Source organism: Equus przewalskii, chromosome 29 (assembly GCF_037783145.1).
Source record: "Equus przewalskii isolate Varuska chromosome 29, EquPr2, whole genome shotgun sequence".
NCBI lineage: Eukaryota > Metazoa > Chordata > Mammalia > Perissodactyla > Equidae > Equus > Equus przewalskii.
In genome coordinates this window covers 30,102,650-30,127,420 of record NC_091859.1, presented here as the reverse complement: position 1 = coordinate 30,127,420, position 24,771 = coordinate 30,102,650, and the positions used below count along the sequence as shown (strand labels likewise).

Genomic DNA, 24,771 nt, shown 5'->3' with positions numbered 1-24,771 from the left:
TTCCCAGCCGCTCTCTCGGCTTCCCGTGGTTCTCTCCCCTCACACAGTATCAGCCACCTTGACAAAGGCCGAGTAGCCAATTCAAACAGATTCTTCATATCCTTCAAGTTTCATAAGAATCTTGAGTTTTATTTAACCCCATTCTTTTTGTTGTTGTTGTTTTTAAAAGCCTGATTTGTCTGAGGCAATTTTTTTTTAAAGATTTTATTTTTTTCCTTTTTCTCCCCAAAACCCCCTGGTACACAGTTGTATAGTCTTCGTTGTGGGTCCTTCTAGTTGTGGCATGTGGGACGCTGCCTCAGCGTGGTCTGATGAGCAGTGCCATGTCCGCGCCCAGGATTCGAACCAATGAAACACTGGGCCGCCTGCAGCGGAGCACGCGAACTTAACCACTCGGCCACGGGGCCAGCCCCAAACATTCTTTTTAAGGAGGAAGGTCCTTTTCATGAGTAAATTTCAAAATACCAGAACATAAATAAAAGTTTATTTATCTTTTAGGGCACCTCCATTTATAAATCAAATAAATTCGCACATGTGCAAATGCACTATCATCCACACTACTGGCATCTCTCCTGAGGCCCGGGGCTCATCGACCACGGCTGTTTAGTCAGTCTTCCGGAGTATCAAAAGCCCCTCCATCAGTATTTTTTGAGACGGAGCATTCAAAGGAATTATTCACAGGAGTAGTCCTCAAGCCCTCCTGCTTGCCGCCGGGTCGGACACATCAACTGCCCTCTTTAGGTCACCATCTTTTCCCTCCTCATTCGTTGTACTTTGACAGTTTTAACCTGGGGATGATGTTCATGGACTGCAGCTCCTGGAAGAGCAGCTTGCAGGCGTAGGGGATGCGCAGGGAGGACACGTGGCAAGACGACTTGCAGTAATGGCACCTGAAACCGAGTCAGCACGAGTTAGAGGGACAGCAGCTCAGACCAAGGCCTGTGCGTGGAGAGCGAGTTTTCTCCACTGCGTCCTATCACCGCTGTGTCAGGTGAGGCAGCGTTCTATTCCTCGGTGCTCAGCCACACGATCAAAGACGGACACATGTGCCCCAAATAAAAGGAAGCATCCAAGGAAGCAAAAGAAACAACCAAACAACTATCACTCCCTCAGTTTCAAAAGCATGCAATTTAATCAGTTACTACCATACTTCTAGACCTTTCTCCTTAAAATGCAAAAGTCTACCTATTTACTTGTTTTGAATGAGCCCCAGAAGGCTGAACCATCTGAAAGTTACTCAGATTTAGACTTTTTCATTGTTGAGTGTTTTAAACTGATTCAATCGATCTCCAGGTATTTGTTAAGCATCTACCACACTACACTATCCCAGGCAAGGACATTTTGATTTCTGTTACTGAGGGACTTGAAGTATGATAGAAAAGACCACACTTTGATGTAGAAAGCTGGTATCCAATGCAATGCCACTTATTTTTCCAGTGCTCTTCAAGCTTATTTCCATTAGTATTGGAAGCTACTATACTTACAATGTGCTGTCCCTTGTGCAAAAGTAAGGGACCTGTGTGTGCATATACTCCCATATAATCCTTACAGTAGCCCATGTTCCTAACCAGTGAGCCTGATATTCCAATGAGGATTTCCTTTTCTCTTCCTTCAGGAAGAGCCAGTGAACTGAACCTAGGTCTTAATCAATGGCTGCACCTGAAGGAGGATCCCTGGGAAGAAAGTGAACTGTTCTCTCAGGTTTCAGACCAGAAAAGGACCTTACCCTAGACCTCAGGGCCCTGGGGCAGCTGGGACAATAGGTGTCCAGTACAAATCCTGAGACTTAATAGGTAGAAAACTAGGTCCTCCCAGTAACAGGGGGAAATGAGTGCAAGAGGAATAGCAACCAAGGCTTAGAGGACTCACTGCTGATGGGGAAGCAGAGGGAGACGCCGCAGTGAACAAAGGCCACTCTGGAGGGTAGTGGGGCAATATGTGTAAAATGCACATGTGCGTGCTATTTGATTAAGTAATCACAAAAATGGCAAAGATATGTGCACAAGAATGTTCCTGGTCACACTATAACAGCACAAAGCAGGAGTCTGCTCAAATGCCCAACAGGCAATTGGTTTTGTGATTATAGGACATTTATACGGAAGAATGCTGTGCAGCCATCAAATGGGATGTAGACCCATATTTACTGAAAAGTAAACGTGTCCAGGACACACTATGGAGTGAAAAAAGCAGTTTGCTAAACAGCATGGTCCCAAGGGGGTTCTCAGATGGGTTTTAGTAAATGTCTGAAGCCCCCAAAATCATATGTAGCAAGATTTATTGTATGAGTATATATTTGTATTTTTCTGCTCTTATCAGAATCTCAAAAGGGTTCATGATTTTTTTTTAAAAAAAGGGTACAGAACTACTGGCAAACAGAGATGTCCCCCAGAGTCACTAAAACGTTAACAGTGGTCATCTCTGGGTGGCGGGGGTTAATGTGACTGTTTACACTTTTTCTTTATATTTTTTGTAACTCTGAATATTTTACAGAGGGCAGGGATCATTTTTGCAATCAGCAAAATAAGGTTTTATTATTTTAGAAAAGAAAAGCACTAAGGCTGAGAATGTGAATGTGGTGGCGAGTGACTACGTATGAGCTGCCTGAGGAGAAGAGAATGGGGAAGGACGAGCCATCAGGGACCCCAGCTTGGTCCCTGTGAGGGCACTACAGGGGCTTAACACACTGTGGAGGATTTGACTCCAACGACAGCAGTAACAGAAACATGGTCAAAGACCTTTTTTGAAAGATTATCTGAAGGCCTCTTTAATGCATTACAGCTTAAGAATTATGTTTTCAATGTGCCTTATTCAGGAATCATGCTCATGCTTTAATTAAATTGGAGAAATGGATTTAAAGCAACTTCTTGCTGATTCTCCTGTCTAGTAAATTACCCTGTGACTTCAAGCCAAGCTTATCTATTTAAAGTTTCCACATGTGCTGATTCATAATCCAGAAAGTCCACTAATCTTGTCTATTATTAAATATTTCTCCATCATTTAAAATGTTTCAATGCATATATATACATACATACATAGAAATACATATATATACATACATGCACATATACATATATATAAATAAAAATATATAAATTACCTCACCCTGTGCCTGAACAATTTCCAAAGGAAGATACTTGACCCAAATAACAATAAAATAAACTGATTTTTTAGGACAAAGGCAGCAAAGGAAGGAGGCTGTGGCTTCACATGAGAAATGATTGCCCAGTAAAATATCCTCTATGAGCTAATTACCTTAACAGGAGATTTTCCTTTCTCTGCAGTTTTCCTTCTGGACCTCTCTTTTGTGACTTATGCCCTTCGTGTCTTCTGCAGAACAAGTCTTGCGGTAAACATCCCCATAGCAATGCCTTACTAATGTGCAAATCACTAACAAAAGGCCAGTTTCAAGGTTCTGAACCGCTCTAATTATCCAGCCTCCATTGTGCTGTTCATTAAAGAGCGACCTCCTCCAGCAAACGCCCATGCTCCCTCCCACACAACCCAGCACACATGGTCAGGTAACGATGGGAAAGTGATGGCATCGTTACGCTCCTCTGTGGACAGCAGCACACAAGGAGGCTGCCAGACTACCAGACTGGGTTAGGATTTTTTTCCGTTGGCAACAAGGGTATAAGCAGGCCACTTGAAATCAGACGTACGGTACACGCAGGTCGGTTTAATTACAGTAAAGACCTTATATCGTGTAACCTTATTTAGTCCTCTTTCAAAGGATTTCAAATACAATACAGACTGAACACATGAGCTTCAAAATCAGGCACTGCCATCAGACGATGTCTAAATGAGTCAGAAATGAAGCAGGAAAGAAGCCATGAATTTCGCAGAGTGATGCTGAGATCATTACTGCTTACGGTGGTTTCCCTGAGTGTTCAGGGAGGAGAGGGGAAGGCTGTCAAAGGGCACGAGTGAATCTGGTCTACTGCTTGCTTCTTCCTCTTTCCTCTTGGCCGGGGCCGGGGGGGGGGGGGGGGGGCGCTGTGTGGAATGCGCAGGAGGGAATGCAGGAAGGATGGAGAAAAACTTTGAACTTTTTGACGTTTCATGATCCCTATTTTTAATAAAATGGCTCCTCTGCAACATCTTTTCAAAGTAAATTACTTAAAAATCTGTGCCAAATTGGAAGATTTAAGCATAGAGGAACTGGGTTCCAGGCATCTCCTTATTACACTTCTTTTGGGTTACACAGCCAGGACAATAAAAGCAAACTTGATATGCATTTCAAAAGATGAACAGACATCTCAGAATTGAACCCCGCCCTGCCTCCACGTCATTGATATAAGAGTGAGCCAGGCTTATGCTTAGAATAATGTCACCCCATCTCTGCAACTTTATGAAAGGAATGAGCTGCACATGGCCACTTCTTGTGTTAGTGTTTAAAATGAAATGATTTCTTCACAGACAGGTCTCATCAACTCTTCTACACCAAAAGTCATAAAATAATTGGCTAAAAGGTTTTGTCACTTAACCAGCAAGGTATAGCGCTGTGTTCTAAGCAGCCCACTCTTTCTGACTCTTAATTTGCTTTATTCAGCCCAGAAACTGCAGCTTAGGGTGGCAAGAAGCTGGGAGCCTCTCCTGGAAGGAGCTTTGAGGGGGGACTTGGCGGGGAAAAGGTGGCCCAGTACTCCTCAGGCTCCAGCGATGAATGTGCATCTGAGCCTGACTCATCCTTCTGGGGAGGCCCGTTCCTGGGGAAGGGGGCTCTGGAGGGCAGGGGCGGGGTGACGCAGGAGTTGAGGCTGTTTCCCCTCCCTGCAGCACCTGCCTTAGCCTTGGTCTCCGACAGGAAAGTGGGCAGACGCGGGGAACGAAGGGTCCCCCGCCCACAGGGGATGTCAGGGCTCTGGAGCGTGACCGACGCTGAGCAGAGCCGCTGTTCTTTGGTGGGAAAGTGGAATCACTACAAGGGGGAAAGGCTCCAACCACAAAACAACACAAAAAATACGCAGCATCTTCTTGTAAGCTGGCCTTTGAAGACTGAACCCTACACAGAAATTACAACTTTATGAATTATATAATTTACCTATTGGCAATCCTCCATACACAGGGTCAGTGTCATTTAGCAATTATTTTTTATTAAACATCTACCAGGTCCAACGCTGACGAAGCAGGGGTAAACGAGGCAGACGTACTTAGAATGAACTAGAAGATGAGCTCCCTGGGAGCAACCATTCATCTGTCTTACTCACCACTGTATTTCTGGGGCCTAGAACAGTGTCTGGCACTTAGCAGACTCTCATTAAATGTTTGTTGAATGAATGACTGAGAGAGACATGGTCTGTGCTGTCATGGAATTCACAGTCCAAGTGTGAGCAGCTTGCGATAGCAGAGAGAGTACAGACAAGGGGTCAGGGTACCAGGACCTGGTCCTGGCTCCATCACCAATTTGTTATAAGACCTGGGGCAACATACCTCACTCTCTGGGCCTGAGGTTAAACAAGGACATGCTACATAATCTCCTTTAAAAACTTTCTAGTCATAAAATGCTATAATTCTAACATTCAACAATGAATCTGCTAGGATTTTTACTAGTGAATAGTGTTTTAAAAGGTACCTGAGATAATATTAAAAGGAAGATAAAGCTTATAATCCTTGGGAGGTTAAGCTCTAGCAATGTGGAAAGCAAAACATTGGGTAGACAAACTAAACATGTACATACAAAATCCCTAACTCTAGGAACGCATGGATGGGGAAGGCTGGAGAATATGTGGGTATTGATGCAGGGTCAGTTCTCAAGTTGTGATTTAAGAGGCCAGGGGTATGGTATGAGAGACATATGGTATCCACTTACCAGCCAGAATACCCCAGAAGTCCACACTGCCCACAGACATCAACCTCAAAGGCATCACTTGAAATCATTAGTCTCTCTAGTAAAAGCATACTGGCTCCATAACCGATTAAACAGTCACGTTCCATTTCTCCAAGACGCAAACCACCATCACGAGATCGACCTTCAGTTGGTTGCCTTTGAAACAAGGTAGACAAATGTGTTGTTATTATATTGAACACACTAAGAGGCAGCACCGCCTGGTGGCTCAGGGCAGAGGCTTCGGCGCCGGGCTCACCCGGACTCCAATCACCTGTCAGACAGTGATTGTGAGCACGCTGCTCAGCCCCTCACCCCCGTTTGTAAAACGTATGTAAGAACACCTATCCCAAAGAGTCTCAGATGAGAAGAGATGTAATACTAGTAGTTGCTATTATCATTATTAAATGGAAATAATAAACAATTACATAATGTTATATAACAACAAATTAACACATAACCATCTAACAGCACAGCTAGCACAACTATTACCATCACCATCATTAGGACAGCACAGTCCTCAAATCTGGGAGGAATGTCTTCTCGGTATTTTCGGAGATGTCTCACTTCTCTGTTATTTAAAAGCAGAAACACTAAGCAGAACTGGGTCCCCCACTCATTGCCAGGGCTCCAGGGAGGAGCTTTACTGTTCAAAAATCAGTTAAACATGGAAAGAAGCAAACGGATTTTTATAAAGTTTGGAATAGATCAGGAATCATCTGGAAGGAGAGCGCCTGAGCCAGATGGGAGGTTCCCCAGAGACTGAGAAGGTTCCGGGGGTCTCGTTCAGGTCTTCCCTTCACTTATGAAAACAGTCTATTCCTCCTTAGAGAGGGCACTTAGCCCCCCAAACACACTCCTTGTGGCTTATATGTCTACTGGCCTTGAGAACCAGGGGAGTCTGGAACAACCTGGGCAAGCTCACCTATGCACTAATGACACAAATTGTTTAAAAAAGAAAAAAGGGAACTCCCTGGCTGGCTGATTGTGGAGTAACACTCCTTGGAGGTGGTCTGAGCAGGGGTGGACCATAACCCTCTTGTTTGCTTGATTTCATGACATCTGTTAATCTTTGTTGTTGTTGCTGCCAGTCTCCCAGAGTCACGAAGGTAAACAGTGTATGCCATCACAGGCTGAAATTTTAAACACTTGCTGCTGTCGAAAGTTACAATGGGAAATCAATTTAAGTTGTCGGTTCTTCACTGAAAGAAATCTACATATGAAAAACTTACAAACAGGTCTAAATGAACACACTGTAGTGGAAACTTCATGACTGAGACCAACGTTTCTGTTTTTATCTGCTGGTAGAACCACCCAGGAGTAGGGGGTCCCCCCACCTGCGGTCACTGGGCAACGTGACGGTGGTCAGACTACATGTGGGAGAGCCCAGCGCTCGGATCAGAACCAGCTTAGGCAACTGACTGCAGGCAAACACACTCCGGGCAGCCTTCATATGGAATACACACAGTGATGCTAAAGTAGTGACTTTTTTACACAAGAAAGCAAAAGACAGGAAATAACTGCTTTGGCATTTATGTTCCTCTGAAATAGTTTTTGGATGCTGTAACTGAAATGCAAGTTTCAGAGGGGATAGCATTCAGGGGAGAGATACACCTAACCCAAGTAGGGTCTCACTGCGGAGGATGGTACTGTTCCGAGAATCTAAACTCCTCTTCCCTGTTTTGCAATTTTAAGCACACATCTGTCTATCATTTGAAAAGGCATGTGCATTTGCTCAGTTTCAAAGGGTCAAGGGATTGAGTCATCTACACCTCTCTCCGTTTAAAAAACCCCAAACACTAGCTGCTTGCTCCCCTGCCCCCTCCCGCGTGTTGCAACATCCAAGCAGTGCTCAGTGACAGCGGGGAGGGAACTGAATAGTTATGGAGCTTCTCCTATGGATCAGCACTGTGTACATTCTACATCCAAACATTTGACATTCACCAGCACCCTGTGAAGTAGGGATTGTCGTCTCCACTTCACATATGAGAAAGACTGAAGCTGAGAGGAGCCAGGTGATTTGCCCAAGGTTCCTGGGAGTGCTACAAGATAGAGATGAGTTCATGTTCATGTCTATCTGGCTCCAAGCTGGTGTTCCCTCCCCTGGCCCAGGGTTCTTCAACTTCAGCACGAGTGCCATATTGAGCTAGGTAATTCTTTGGGGGTGTAGGGGGAGCTGCCCTGTTCATTGTAGGATGTTTAGCAGCATTCCTGCCCTCTACCCACGAGATGCCAGTAGCTCCCTCCCCACTCCCCAGGACGTGACATCCCAAAATGTCTCCAGACCTTGTTAAATGTCCCCTGGGAGGCTAATTGCCCCTGGTTGAGAACCACTACCCTAAAATAGGCTTCTCCAACTGCAAAATGTAGTACTAAGAATATGTAGAACTTAGTATTGGTAATTTTCTTTCCCAAGAATTATACCCATTTATCAATACACAGACATTATGCTGGAATTGAGGATACACTGGAGAATGGGACGCACATGGACCCCAACCCCTGGAGCTTATTCAAATAAGCAGACAGGTGCCTTACGCTCCAATAACAGAAGGTTTACAAAATGACATTTGTAATACATACATACCAAATAACATACGTATGTGTTTTCTGTGTACACATGGGAGCGTGCAGGTGTATCTGTATGTGTGTGGGCGTGTAAGGGCATCTACATTCTTGTATATGCACCTTTTTGAAAAGGACTGCTTGTGCACACTGGGACACAGTAAACGACTGTGTTAGAGACTACGGGCAAGACCTACGGCGGCTTTACTCTTGTGCCTATGAAATGATTAATTGGTGGCTATTGTTTCACGTTAATCAGACATCGATGTCTGTTGTTGATGCCTAACACCCCAAATTCTGGTATCTCAGGAAAGCAGAAACTTCGTCGAGTCTGCTTATTGCTTTCCCTGGGAAACGCAAGGCTGACCTGACTGCGCCATTCATTCTTTTGTGCATGCTTCTCTCACCTGGTGAGCACGGCCCGTGGTCCCCGGGCTCGGGCGTGCATCTTATCCAGCACCATGTGTTTGAGCTTCTGATAGTACACGGGGCCAAAATAGATGTACGCTTCCAGGGGCTCACTGAAAGAAAGGCCAGAGATACGCATTAAGAAACTGAGTTTGCGCTGAGAGACAGCCTTCTCTTGGACTCATCACTGGCAGGTCCGTATTTGTTTACGAACAGGCTGATGACTGAGTAGGAGAGAATGGTTTTAAAAAGTCTGCAGTGAATGAAAAATCTCGATCTGAAAATATAAAAGGACCACGGATATACTGTTTAATTAAGATACAAGAACTTAACCAGGTTGTGAAAGAGTGTGTACAGGATGGCCCCCTCCACTGCTGCCCCCTCAGTCAGGCCACTGTCCCTGCTTGCCTGGGCTACCGCAGATAATCACCTAGTTGGTCTCCCTGCTTCCACTCTTGTCCCTCAACAATCTATTCTTCACATAACAAGCCAGAGTGATTCCTTCTAATATGTAAATCACAGCAGGTCATTCTTCTGCTCTAAATTCCTAATGCTTTCCCATCACACTCAGAATCTCTACCATCCAAATTTTGTATCATGGTCATAAGATCTAACATAATCTGGTGCCTGCCCACCCCTGACTTATTTCCTATTCCCTTTCCCCATTGCTCATTCTACCCCAACAACACTGGCCTCTTCATTGCTCCTCAAAGGCAGCAAGCCTGACTGCCTCAGGGCCTTTGCACTTACTGTTTCTACTGCCTGAAATATTCTTCCACCAGGTAATCACTTAGCTCTGTCAAACATTTCACCTCCTCAGAGAGACTTTCCTTCATCACCTCATCTAAAGGAGTCCTCCTTCCACCCCAGCATCACCATGCTCCCAAACTGTCTCAACTCTTACCTTGGTTTTATTGTCTTTGGAGCACTTATCACCAAGTGGTAATACAGTATACATTTCTTATTCCTCTGATTCTTGACTGTCTTCCCCACAGGAAGTAAACTCTGCAGGACAGGCATTCTGTGTCCTCTGTCACTGTGGCTCTAGCACTAACGACCCTGCCTGTCAGACAGCTGGTGCTTAGTAATGTCTGTCACATAGCTGACTCAATGAATCTTTAGGAAAACTGTAGTAAGAGTTTAAAAAAGAGTGAATATTTAAGTCCTCTGACAGAAGAGACCTTTATTCTTTAGTCTGGAGCAAGAGCAGCCAGGGGATAGATCCTTTAAAAATTTTTCAGCTGCCCCAGAACTTCCTCCCTCAAGAGAAAGGAAGCATCTGCCACGTGTTGTTTAATCCCTACAACAATCCAGGGAGGGAGATACGGTCATTCCCATTTTTAAGATGAAGAAATAGGCACAAGGGTCCGAGGGGTCAGGTAAGGGCTGGGGGTGCGGCAGCGGGGCTCCAATCCTGTGCTCCCCCTGCCATGCTGGCCAGTCGGAACCAAGCCAATTTAGGCCACAGCACGACGTAAGGGGGAAAGAGCACAGGAATGCAACAGACACGGCAGAGAGGCGCATGAAAGCATCTGGCTCCACTTGCTCGGTGCACCTCATAACACGTTCAGCATCGTGAGCAAAGGCTTTTGCAGCTACCAGGCCATTCCGCTGGCTTAGGCACAACCAGATTCTTGGAAGATGCTGAGTAGAGTGGAAAGCACAATGGACAGGGTGTCAGGAGACCCTTTCTTGTCCCACTTGTGTCACGTGGTAATTACATGAGGTTTTTATCTCAGTTTTCTTAGTTGTACAACGTGGTCAGACTGAGGTTCTTTGCAGGTCTAACAATGAATGATTCTATTCCTCCCAAGTATGGTAGCTCATGTAGAATTTATGGAACTCTGTCACCTAATGCCATTCCATCATCAATGGAATAAAGCCATATGCAATTTTTCTTCCTAGCTATGCTCAAGAATGTGACAAGGAATGAAAGCTGGTGGGTGAATCTGTTTGCAAGCCCTTTGTGGAACTTTCAACTAGCAAGCTGGACTAGCGTTTCTCAAACTTAGCTGCCAAGATAAATGACCAAGAAATGAAAACACTGGCTGGGGGCGTAGAGATAGGTGGTGTAGACACAGCTTACAGCTCTCCATAGGAAGCAGAGCTAACTCATCCAAAGCTTTCAGGAAATTATGTCCAGAAGGGCCGCCAAATTGATTCACTGGTTTTGCACAGTTTCTGGTCAAATTCTGCATTATTTCTGGATGAGAAGCAAGACTAAGAAGATCAATGACAACAGCGTTTTTTGAAAAAGACCTTAGCTATTTTACTGAATCACTTTTGACATGGATCATTACTCTTTACCTGTAATGTGATTCTCTATAACATCTCAAGTATGATACACTTAAAGAAATCCGTATTATTATAGTCTGGATAGATCACCTTAGAAGGCACTCAGTCTTGTTAACAGATACAGATTTTGAGCATTTTAATTACATCTGGAGAGTCTATCAGCAGCACCAAAAGCAAGCTGTGTTCTCACACATGCTTCCACGCGGACTGTCGTTTGTGTTCAAGCAGTTTCAAACCTGCAAGAATGGTATAACACTGTCCCAGACTTTTATCTGGCAAAAAATACCTAAGTGTGTCTTAATTGAAGCAACTGATTAGACCTTTAAAACCATGTGTGAGTCAAGTCTCAAAACCTTGTCATTCACGACAGCCTCAGGGGTCTCTGTCTCTCCCAGGTTAACGGGAAGACCCGTGGCTCGGCTGCGTGACCTGCTCCTCCCCTTGTCCAGCCGCAGCGCCAGCCGCAGTGGTGGCCTCTCCACAGTACTGCAGCCAGTCTGGCCTCTTCCAGTTCTCTGAACTTACCAAGATCTGCCCCTGTAAGATGTTAAACAGGCTTTTCCTCTGCACGAAACACTCATCAATGGTCTATTCTTCTCGTCCTTCATATCGCTGCTGAAATATCCGCCTCCTCGCAGGGGGCTTCTAACTTACTCTTTGTCTTCATTTTGCTAAGAGCTATTTGTACTTGTATTTATTTGTTTTCATTCCTTTATTCAACAAATATTTATGGAGCACCTGCTGTGTGTCAGGCCCCGTGCTAGGCACTGGAAATAAAACAGTAAACAAAACAGACAAGGCCTCCTCTCCCGGAGGTTACATTCTAGTGGGGGAAACAGACAACAATATTATGTAGTATTATTACAAAGTATATTTGATAGTAATGAATACTACAGAGAAAAATAAAGCAGAAAATGGGCAATACTGGGTTGTAGTTTTAAATTAAGTAGTCAGGGTAGGCCCTGCTCAAGTTACATTTTGTCTGTTATTTTTTAATGTCTAGTCACAAATCCCCATGGTCAGCTCCACAGGTCAGGGCCCATGTCTATTTAGTTTACTGTTACATACTTAGTACCCAGCACGAGTGAGGTGTTAACACATCTGTAGTGACTGAATGTGCAACTGTTAGGCCTCAGGCTGTCTGTCAGCGCACAAATGATCTGATATGCATCATCTGAATGCAGACAAAGGTCAACAGGGAAGGGATTTTGCATTATAAGCAATTGATGCGTTCCTTAAAAGTTTGCAGAAATCCTATTTTGGCAAATTTAATCTTTTCTGCTTTTTAAACAATAGCCTCACCAGTAAAATAGCACTCCTTAATTTATCAGTTTTCTAAATTTGGATTTTCTTTTCTTTCTTTTCTCCCCGTTCTACTGAGATATAACTGACAGAGAACATTGTGCAAGTTTAAGGTGTACATGTTGATTTGATACACTTAAATACCTCAAAATGATTCCCCCCATAGTGTGAGCTAACACCTCCATCATAAATTTGGATTTTCTCGTATCAGATTTCTTAAAGGAGTGAAGCTTTAAATCTTAAGGGCTCTTACCACTTATCCTAATGAAATCATGCTTTTTCTTTAAAATGTCTAAAAACACACTTACCCTGTGATGCCAGACGTAACATAGTCTTTCCCCAGGTAGTTATAACCATGGCGAACGAGGTCTTCGCACACATCCTTCACCTTACTACCTCCAAACGCAGTGCCGTAGTGGAATCTGCCGTCTAACACACCAGCCTTGCCGGCCAACAGCTCAATTAACTTTCCCACCTGTGGGATGTGAATCAATTAAATGAGCACCTTCTTGTGGTACAGGAATTCTGTTTGTTTATTTAGTTCTGGCCTATTTCCCCAAAGATTATAAGGCTACTACTATTAATGAGAGATAAATTAATAGCAGTAAATATTTATCACTCTCTTATTGTATGACAGACCGTTGGAAAAGCTTGACATGTGTGATCTAAAGTTTATGTCTCCCAAAACCCCTATGACATGGGTACCACAATTTCCCTAACTTTACCTATGAGGAAACTGAAGGACAGACAGATGAAGCAATTTTCCCAAATCATACAGCTGGTAAGTGGTAGAGCCAGGATTACAAGATAACGAGGGAAAGGGAGATGCATTAGGTTCATACAAAGGGTTCTTTTCGCTGAACAGCTAGTTATCACCCAGAAGACTGCTCTCGAAGGGAAGGGCAGACCTGCTCCGCATTACCTCTGTAGAGAGGAGTAGCCCAGCATCACCAGGGGCTAGGAAGCCCTTTACTTGGAAAGAGGTTAAAGGGCCCTTTCTAAAAATCAGTTTCAGGGTCCTAGCACCTCCACTCACTACAAACCAATCACCCCTTTCTTAAAAGCAGCACCTCTGGAAAACATACGGACCGTCATTCGCGATGGGAAGCCATGTGGGTTCATTATGATGTCCGGACAGATGCCAGAATCACAAAATGGCATGTCTTCCTGAGGGACGATCAAGCCACAAACACCTGGGGGAGAGAAGATTTCATGCCACGTAAAGCAAATCAGCAGAAAGGAAGAATACAGTACTTAATTGGGATCTCCCCGTTGCTATCTCTATTTCCAGTGCTCTCAAACCTTTCCCATGGTCTCTATCAAGAGTGACAAAAGCAATTTCCAACAATCCTGCTAGACAAATACTTCAAAAACGGCTGTCCTTGCAGAAAGGCACTGCAGCCTGTGGACTGGCCTGCTGGCATGACACACTGGTGCTGTCGGCTGCTTGCCCAACCTCTCATGCCACAGAGATGGAACGGCAGCAACTGCACTGGCCCCTGGCCCCATCAACGTCCCTGAAACTTCAAGTCAGCAGCAATTTTGCCCCTTGTCAGCTAGTCCGTGATCTGCTATACACTGTATCCAGATCACAGGAACCCAAGCTCTTGGGTCACCAAACACAGAACTGATTGAACCAGGGGTGTGTTTCAATTGTGGTTTTAGAAAACTGTGACAAGAAGCACTTGTGTGTGGCTGACATGCTAATAGGTCTACCTATTGGCTGCAGAGCGCTAGCTGGCTGGCTGACTTTTGCCAGGGCCTCCCTGGCTGAGCCTAAGCTGCCCTGAGGAATTTCAATTCCTATAGCTTATAACACATTAGAAAAGTGATCTTGCACTGAAGTGTAAAGGCAAACAAGAAAATTAAACGCCAAATTATTCTTGGAAGAAAAGGGTAGAATTAGAAATGGAATTTCTAAGAATGAAAACAAAATAAAACAAAAAACTTACCAACTCTATGCACACTCCTGCTAGTCTCTTAACTGTACTTTATTACTCCCTTAATATGATTCTAACCTCTAGGGGATTTTGTTGCTTAAATAATTTTTAATTCCTGATTTCCTTTGCTTGGACAAATAGGGGTATAATTTAGATTGTTAACCCAATCTATATAATTTAGAATTGGAAAACTAGTGTATGATGGCTTGGACTAAGGAAAAAATGCTTTTAAATTTAGTTAAGAGAAAATTCCGTTTCCCTTGTATATAAAGTTATCAACCATCCACACCTATTGAAAAGAAACTGCTCTCAAAGAAATTTTTCATTTCTCAGTTTGATTTCTACATAATTAAACTATTTTAAAATAAATGTTTCACGATGTGTTATAATCACCAAGACTTAAAGTCTAAAGAAGAGTGTCATTTGCCTATTTAACACTGGTTATTAATATTCTGATTTCTAACAGCTGTCAACAATATGGTAATTAGGTTTGTGGACTTGAATTCTAGAGCCTGTAGGTACTTTAACTGGCTTTTTGGTTGAAATCGTATTGTTTATTATAAAGAAAGTATGCTTTCGTACATGGAGAACAGAAACATTCAGTTCACTTTATTTCAGATTCAGCTCCAATGTGTTAGAATTTAAATCAAGTAGAGGGTGTGACCCCTCTTTCTTCCCTCCAAAAATCCATCTTGTCCACACTGAAATTATCTGACAACACACTTGGGCTACTGGGAAATCCACTCTGAAAGAGATCAAATAGTAAATCTAGGTGCGCCGACAACAACATTGTTTAGCAGTGAACGAAATGTTAAACATTTAATTCCCGAAGAGGCGGTCCCAGGACGGCTGCGGTGAGAATATCATTTTGGCCGGGGTGGGGGGGGTTCAGTCACATCCCCTAAACACAAAACCAAAGGAAAACCTCTGCACCCCTTCAGCAGCATTCACAGGGGGATGCTGGCGTCTGCTCAGGAGGAAGCTGCCTGTTCACCCCCCAACAAGAGAAGGTGGGAGTGAGGGGCAGGAGGTACAGAAACCCCCCGAGGAAGCATGACAGACTTACATGGGGGAGGCGAGGACAGAGACAATCTGCATTTCGCATTTTCAGTTTTAGATGACATGTTTTAATCACGCAAATTTAACTTTGTTATTAAAACGAAAGTAATGCTCCTTCCCCTGAAATCTGAATCTCTAATGACTCTGCTTGAAATCTGATTAATATTTAGTATGGAGGTTCCTTTCTGGAAAGTTATTTTCTTATCAGTTCTTTTCTGACATTGCATTTAAAAATACAGTAACTTTCGGATTTTTTCATTCCATTATAGGAACTGCTTCGGCCGCATCTGAATCAAGGGCACCTGTAAGCCAAAAATTAAATCTTAGCTAACTTAAAATTACTTTAGGCTCTGAAAACCCTTTTATATGCCAAGATGGTTCCCATAGCAGACAGCCCTGTGTTGTTTGTTTTGTGTGAAAGTGAATGATAAAAGATCCATGAAATCGACACAGAAAGCCAGAACAGCAGAAAGAACTGAGGGCTCTCCATCATTGCGGCTTCTACCCTCTGCTGACTTGCGGAACAATGGAAGCTACACATCCAACTGCAGATCTAACACAGCTGTGCATTTCATTAGATGAAGAGCACTAGTGACACAAGTAAATAATTAACTTATTCTGGTCCGCTGACTGTGCTTATGAGACCAGTCATAGCTGACAGATTTTAATACAAGTTAACACAAAGAAACCATAATGAGCTTAGAAGTTAAAACAAAATATTTAGACAGAATTTGATGATCTTGAATCTCAAATTAGACAGATGATTTTTTAAAGTTTGTATTTTACTGAATTCATTAGCGGAGAGAAGAGGTTCTCAATCTCAGAACCAGACTTTTCTTTTTTTAAAAGGTATTTCTGTTTCAGAATTATTCAAATCCTTAATCAAAGCAGGAAGGTTCCTTTTCTTATTTTCAAATCAGAAATTAAAACTGTTGTCTCCAGGGACAGAGACATGAAAAATCTCTGCTAATATTTAGAACTCTTGAAAGTTATAGTCACTTTCCTTTAATGCTGGTTTAAAAATGTAAATGACATGCAGTGCGCTCCAGTGTGCTAACCCTCCCCTGGATCCTTGAAAAGAGGATGGACTACAAATAAACCACATCGAATGGAGGCTGTTGTGAAACAACGACTAATTCATACCTTAAATGCTTACACAGCATTTCAGATTTTAAAATAAAATTTCGTCCCCTGGCTCATCATGCTGGTGTCCCAACCCCATTGTTTATAGCACGACCTCCTGGCAGTGAAATGCAAATACACCAGTTTAACAGGCCCAGGAACAGTCAATGCACTCACAGGAGCCGAAGGAATTAGACGACAGACTACACGGCAGAACTCTTACCAAATGAAAACAGATAATCGGGAGAAACTGGAACACAGAAAGTCAGAGCAGAAAGGTTCTACAGATACCCAGTCGATAAAATATTATTTCGTCACCACCACTCTTAATCTCAAGTTATAAAGGTGAAGATTTTACGGAATCTAAAGAAGCCACAAGTCTGAGCATCAAGCCACTCAGGAAAGGCAAATCTGGGGAGCCACCGGCACCGTCCGCCTTGCGTCATGCCCCATACACCGAAGGTTTTTACACCAATTTGTTATCTCTATTTCCGAGGCCTCGCAGAACAACATGTAAATCATTTTACGAATAGGTTTACCCGGCAAAAGTCCAGTTAATCTGATGAATCATTCTTAAAAAGTATTTCTAATTATAAACAGCAACAAATTTGTTCAAAAGTCATTTTTGGCTTTTTTTAAAAACTAGTTTTAGTATAATGGACCTATCTCAATTCAAATAGAAAAAAAAAATTAAAGGTATGAACACAAGAAAAAAGGTAAAAAAAACTAAAGCTAGTACCATATCAAGACAGGAAAACAAGTAGCAACTGGCAGAAGACAACTGTAAAAACATCTTTAATTCAAGTGCTGTTTTTAACGTGACTTCAATGTGTTGAGAACCAGGCAGCAAATGGTTTTCTATTTTGTTGTTAGCCAGGTCTCATTTTAATACCACACTCTGCTTCACTTTTTAATTTTTTAGATTTGTGTTTAGCAAGTCTACTTTCTATGTATAACCACTTTTGGATTACATTTGCCACTCAGGTTGAGATATGTTATTACTCTTCCTTTTCTGAGTGAGTTAAGAGAGAATCATTTCCCTCGGTTTCCCAGTATATGCTGTGTGCTAAGTGCCGTGGTGGAGGTGGGTATATGAAGAGGTTCAGGGACTCAGTCCACTTGAAAGGTGTCCTATGCAGATTCATCTGATTGAATATTAAAAATGAAAACATTTCTACAATTCAGCTTGCCATGTTCTAATGCTGAGAGATGTAGAGCAAATTGGGTGGTACATTCTGCTGAAATCTTACTAAGCAGAGTCTAATTACCTACTTTTACTTTCTGCAGGTACTTAACTGTTAGACAAGACTGTTTATTCTGCACAGTTTAACACCCTCTGCACTAAACGAAGGGTGAAATGATGCTGTGATTTTCCTCTGTCAGTCAAAGTAGAAGAAGAGGGCTGGTGTTTATTAGAGGAATGATCACTCTGCAGTGCCCGGTAAGGAGGTTCATAAATGGGGGGGAAGCCATCTGTGAAGGGCTCATCATCCCCTGGACTCTCAGACAGAGGTATAGAGGGCAGGCTATCAAGGAAGCGGGTGACCTTAATTTGACTCTGTTCTGTTCAACTGATACTGTGTTACCTGGGGGGAAAGCACCACTTTCTGGTGAGCCTTAGGTGTCTGATCTTTGTAATGGGAATAATTAGCACCTACCCCATGAGGCAATTGTGTTAGAATAGATGAGCTAATGTCTGAGAGGTACTTTAAGGTCCTTAGAGAAAGGCAGCATCTAAATACAAGGAATTATTATTATATAAGAAACCTAATTACTCTCAGCAGGAAGCAAACTAGCAAACCAAAGGAGACCAACTTAATGAATAGAAGGAGCAGTTGTAGCTGCACTAACTTTAGCTGAAGAGGCCCAGAACAAGCTGGCTCTGCTGGGCTGTTCAGATCACTTCAAATTAACAGGACGGTGTCTCCCGACAACTTGCGAACTTCACAGGACCCAGGCTGCAGCTCTCCAGCGTGGCACAGTTCACGGAGGATGAAGATGGCGGTAAATGGGGCCAAAGCGGCAGCGGGAATGCTTTCAAGTTCTACTGTTGGTGTTAAGTATGAAATGTTTTTGCTTTGAATCAACTCATCTCGATCAGCCTTTATATATTCAGAAACGTAAATCTCTAAATCAAAACGTGAAGACTAACACAGGTGGTTAGTCCTTTCTTCCTTTCCCCCTTTCCAGTCATTGAATTAACCTTCTTTTATTCTTCACACCACCACCTTAAATAATCCCGAGGGGGAGGGGAGGAGACAAAAACTGTTGAATCCTATCAGCTTTGTTCTGGGGTTGAATCTTTTCCAGATCTATCACGTCGCTTGCCATGTCCCGGTTGACATAATTTTAATTCGGCTCTTCCTTACATGTTAACAGATAAATAATGCATAAGAAAACTTGATTAGCTTTCTTATTAAAACATCACTCTAAATGAGAGGAGGCGCTCGAAGACAATACAGTTTTTACACGGCTTTCCCAGGAGCAGTTGAATGGTTTGATGTGATAAATTTGCATAGTCTGAAGCACACAAAGGGCTGATTAATTGAAACCCTTACAATACTCCTGGAAGCAGCTATTGTAAAACAATAACCATAGGAACTTTACAAAATACACACGGCTGAATGTGTCAAGAGCTTAATAAAATGTGCTGAGGCTATACTATTTGGAAACAGAATTGGAGATTTTTATTCTGGGCCATAAAACACTAAACACCCTAATTTCAAAGCTTTAGTTGGATACTTACTGAAAGGTCAGAGGGTTACTGGCTAGCTGGTGAAGACCAAGATTTGTTCTTAAAAAAGTAAATTAAACAAAATCTTTTTACAATAATGGGCCTATGCAGACAAAATAATCCTCATATCTAACATTAAAGTAAGAGTTGCCAGAATTTCTTTTTGGACCAAAATTCTGAAGGATCATTTGGCATGACACACCTTATCTTGGAGCCCACACTGCTAGCTCGATCGGCCCCCTCCTGCCTTCCGACTTAGAATCTTTCATTCAAGCAGGATCAGGCAAAGTAGGGAGCCAAAGACACCGCGACTTTGAAGCCCCAGTCTAGCAGAGAGGATTGTAGATGGTCTCAAGTGCTACATGAGCACAAGGTGTTATTATTATTACTTGAAATCCAAGTCTCTTCATTCTCTCAATTTTAGAAAACTTAATCTTGAAGAAGGAAATTAATGAAGGTCTGGAAAAAAGCAAAGTTTTTAACCAAACCTTGTTTAACAAACAAACCTTCCTCCTGGCTTTTCTGCCACACGCAAATTAACACTTTCTCACTTCCCAAAGCCTCTTTACACGCACTGTGTAAGGATTCTTTGATGTGGTGGAAAGTCAGGGTAGGTTTTCTTTTCTTCTAATAAATATTCAATCAAAATCTTAATAAATTAATTCAGCAGGTTGTTGAAGAACTTTTATTAATGCAAAATGGAAGCAAGTAACCTTATAATGGAACTTTCGTTGAATGAGACAGTCAAAGGTGAATCCTCTAAACAATTTTATCCGTAAATGCATACTCCTTACGGACCAAAGATACACTGAACTACTCCGTGAAAAGACTGCATGTGGAGAAGACTGTACTTCTACTTTAAAACAAGGGCTGACTTCCCTCTATTTAAACTAGCTGTCAGAGGGTTTAGGGGGAGATACCGAGGAGCGTATGCCATTATCTCAGATTTGCAGTTATTAAAAAGCTTCTGTTTGCCAGGACAAACACTCTTGCTCAAATACAGTTTTTCCTCTCCTTAGGAATACTGTTTGGTATTGCTGCCCAATTCTGTGATCTACAGAACCTTTGTTGGAGGTGCTAATCCTTTTTCACATGAGAGACTGAGAAATGTGCTTTCAGGGATGTGATATATTGCTTCCCCCCCTCCCACATCAAAGGAGTCCACTTTCTCCTCCCTCATTGTGAATGGCAGCAAAAGTAAGAGGAAATTGGGAAATATAATAATTTGGTTTGCCTGAGCACAGGAATGAAACTTAACTTGGAAATTCCTTAGGCTGACAGATAACTTTTGTTAAAGAACTAAAAAAAACAAAAACCAAGCCAGAAATCTGCTCAGCCTTCTAATAAATGCACTAACCATCAGAAAAAGCAAGGCTCCAGGGCAAAATGTTCGCCTTTGATGAGTTCCCTTCATATAGAACTTATACCAACGTTCAAGAGACTTACATAAGTTATCTTGATTTTAATAAAAAGTTTAGTTCCAAGCACGACTGCAATCAGCATTATATGTGGAGATCTCTTCCTATCTTTATCTATAAACTGACTGAGAAAAAACATGAAGAGAAAACATGAGGAACATTCCAGACTCACGATCTGCTCTATTTTCCCCCATGGAACATCAGTACGTATCTATCGTAAAAGCCATGGCTTCACTCTAAGGTACCTAGCAGTCTGGAACACTTGGAAAGGAGATCAAGATTTTAAAAACAATTCCACATTTCAAGAGTGAAAACTACATTCAATGAACTGTTGCTCTCATTCTGGAGTGTGTCTAGACCAAAATGGAAACAAATCACCGCAGGGACCACGGTGTGACACATGTACCCTGAAAACTCACACTACTACTAGGAAAGTTTTATCAGCTCATTTCATGGCAACCACAAATAGCAGAACTGATGTTGGGGACTACAGTCTCCATTTCATCCACATTTTACTTGCCAACGTATACAACTCTTTGGGGCCTGATCCAGTTCCTCTTTAATGGCTGGGTTGCTGCATGGCTCCTTACAGACGCTGCCAGCTGTGCCACTGCACGTGAATGTTCCAAACCAGCTCCCTTCCATCGCTGTCCAAACATCCTTCAATGCTCCTCCTTTTCTGGCTCTAACCATCACAGCTAGCCAGATGAGTCAGGAGAATGGTCAAAGTTGAGCGCTCAAAAATTTACTTTCTTTTCTATCTGCTCAAATTCTTGACAATTTTGAATTTTAACCAAGGCTACTAAAGCCTGACCAGAGGACCAATTAAAGAAGGGAATGGGGGTAGTGTTCTACAATGAGTTTATTTTAGAAGGAAAGGGATCCCTGGAAAGACAGCTCTATGCGAGGAATATGTCTTAATATGGGGGTCTGGCAGCCATTTCTGGTACAAGGTATATGGGGATGGTATTTACTCCGGATTGGTAGCAGAGGAGTGCTGTGCAAAGCTGCTTAGCCAGGAAGAATGGGCATTTTAATAAGATGATCACCTTAAGGAGCAGACTTAAAGATATATTAAGAAATACTAGGATTCAGTCTCAGGAAAAGGCTGTGTCTTTTCCAAGGGGAATCTCAGGGGCAGTGTGACAATGGGATGTCAGAAGAGAAAAGAGCCACCTTAACCACATTTAACAGAATGGGCAATGCACTCAGAATCAAAAACCCGGATTTGATTGCTGACTCTACCGGCACTAAGCTGTAGTAGGCAAGCTACTCACCTCCCTGAGCCTCAATTTCCTGGTTCTATAAGGTAGGAATAACAATACTAACCAGAACTGTAAAGGTTAAAGGATGGAATACAGATGAAAATGCTTGTAAATTACTAATACACAAAGGTGAAATACTATAAATTTGCATGCAGATGACTTCCAAATTTTACCTCTAGCCCTAACCTCTCCCTGGAGCCCCAGACTCTAAGCAACTGCCTACTCAACATCCTCTCCTGGAGTCTAATAGGCATCTCAAACCTGAGGCCCAAGCTCTCAACCCCTCCTCTGCCTAACTCCAAAAAACTATTCCTTCCCCAGTCGCCCAGTCTTGGTAAATAGCATTGCCAGCTGCTCAGGTCACAAATCTCATCCTCAGTTCATCTTTTCCTCCCCCAACACCTGAGCCATCAGCAAGTTGTGTTGGCTCTCTCTCCAGAGTATATCCAGCATCCAGCACGTCTCTCCATTTTGCCACTGCTGCTACCCTAGTCCAAGCCACCATCCTCTCTTGCCTGGACACTGCAGTAGTCTCCCTGTGTCCCTGTCCCTCCTTGCTCCCCCCTCCAGTCTGCTCTCCACATGGAATCCAGGGCGATCTCTTACAATGGTAGGTTAGCTCTTATTACTCCTTGCTTACACTCGCTAGCCAACAGGCCTATTGGTTCCCCGCATATTTAAAATAAAGTCCAGGGGCCAGCCCCTTGGCCAAGTGGTTAAATTTGTGCGCTCCGCTTCAGTGGCCCAGGGTTTTGCCGGTTCGGATCCTGAGTGTGGACCTAGCACTGCTCATCAAGCCATGCTGAGGAGGCATCCCACATAGCAGAGCCAGAGGGACCTATAAGTAGAATAACCAACTATGTACTGAGGGGCTCTGGCGAGAAGACGGAAAAAATAAAATCAAGTCCACACTCTTTTCTTTTGGCCACAAGGCCCTGTAGGATGTGCCCCTGTACTATTTCTCTCACCATATCTCGTACCATGCTCCTCCTCAGGCATACGCCTGGCCTGACTGGCCTCTTTTCTATCTCTTGAATATATCAAGCTCTCTCATGCCTCAGGGCTATTGAACTTAATTCTCCCAGACTTTTGCTTGGTTGACTCTTTTTCATCTGTCGGTTCTCAGGGAGCACATATGACATCTTAAATTACTGTGTATTTCTGTTTACTTCTTTTCTGTTTTCTCCCCCAAGAGAACATAAACTCCAAGAGAGCAGAAGCCCTGTCAGTTTTATTTACCATTGTATTTCCAGTCTCTAGAACAGTGCCTGGTACACAGGGAAAGCTCAATAAACAGATGAAATAATAATACAAGCATGTGAGATGACCTTCCATCATCTCAAAGTCAACGAGACAAAAGTTGCTCTGTGACTGGTGTCCTCATTGACCAGGCTTAAAACCACAGTCACTGTGGCCTCTTTCCTCTCCTTATTCTTGGGGTCAACCAGTCCCACGCACTTGCTCTTCTCTGTCACCAATCCGTTTTTCTTTCTCAGGCCTCATCTTCATCACAGCCCTCCAAGTCCAGATCCCACCCCGTCTCTGAAGCCTTCCCTTCCTGCCTAGCCCGCGAGAGGAGACACAAGACAGACCTAACGGGAGCAGTTCCCCTTTACCGACTGCCGGCTGTGCACCGGGCACTGTCCACTGCCTTACACACATCATTTCGTTTAATCCCCGCAGTAACTCCTAGGAAACCGTCTCCACTTCAAAGAGGAGGAGATGAAGGCATAAAGGGATAAATAGCTCTCTTAATGCTCTAGACCTTTACCTCTCTGCTATACTCTTTCTCCACCTGAAGGCATTCTCTAAATGCTGAACAGAAGGAGCCCAAGAAGAAAAGGGGAACGTGTCCCTTCAGCACACCAGCAGGCCAGGGCAGGTCTAGCAGCGCACGTTACAGAAAGTGCACTCAGGCTCAATATACCCATCGCAACGGTGTCACTACAGAACAGGTTGTCTCAGACGGCAGTGAGGGCCTCCCTTCACAGGCCACATGTGAAGTGGAAAACCATCTGCCAAAGATAACCTGAAAGGAATTCTTATACTAGGAAGACGGATTTAGACTAGACTTTTAAAAGGTCTTTTCAAATTCTAAGATTTTATTCCTATCCACAATAAACTCTAAACTTCTCTATCATGAGTGGTCTTTACCATATAATTTACTATTTAACGCTTTGTAATGCTTTGTACTGATCTTTTTGCTTCAGGTATACAGCCAGCTCCTCATGGGCATCAGCAAAGGGCTGAACTTCCTTTCTACCTCCTAGAGAGCCCAACACAGTTTTGAGTTCACAGTAGTGACTTAAACATGACTGAATAGATTTCTCTGGGACCGTCAAAGCAGATTCTCTTTGATGCCCAGGGTGCACATGGGTGGGTTTAGTATTTAGTTCTTCTGTTTATAAAAGCTTCAGCGGGCTTATGTGGTCAGTTAGGACCGGGGAGCTATGAGCCTTGGGGGATGAAAGGCTGGTACCAGTCTGGATAACGATGAGGCATCCCACTTCTGATAGCCAGCAAAAGCAAGAAGGCTTAGAGGCAAGGCTCTGGTCAGAGAACAAAATGTTGGTGCTCTAAAACTCCTCCTCACCTTTTACTACAATAATTTCAACTTCAGTTCTACAAACCGCAGTGAAAAATACTGGGCACACTATTCTCGTGTTGAGCATTCTCAGACGGACATACAGATTTCCAGTAAACATGGCAGATGAAACACGTTTATCTCCACTCCTCCAAACCTCACTAACATAAGAGTTGGAAAAATTATGGTATAAACCTATAAGGAAAAAGAATGGTCAATGAGCTAGCAGGGGACGAGAGATGACTGCTGAATTCTGAA

At 43.1% G+C, this 24,771-nt stretch overlaps 1 protein-coding gene across 1 annotated transcript in view; it reads right to left on the bottom strand.

Moving 5' to 3' along the window:
* Positions 1-462: 462 nt before the first annotated feature.
* Positions 463-24,771, bottom strand: part of POLR3B (RNA polymerase III subunit B) — a 115,935-nt gene continuing 91,626 nt past the window's right edge. Inside the window, exons 24-28 of the mRNA XM_008527009.2 lie at positions 13,481-13,584; positions 12,700-12,866; positions 8,794-8,907; positions 5,810-5,983; positions 463-890 (exon numbers count right to left, since the gene is read on the bottom strand). Of these exons, the coding sequence (XP_008525231.1) occupies positions 761-890; positions 5,810-5,983; positions 8,794-8,907; positions 12,700-12,866; positions 13,481-13,584 (689 nt within the window). The 3' untranslated portion in view covers positions 463-760. The remainder of the gene's footprint in view (positions 891-5,809; positions 5,984-8,793; positions 8,908-12,699; positions 12,867-13,480; positions 13,585-24,771) is intronic.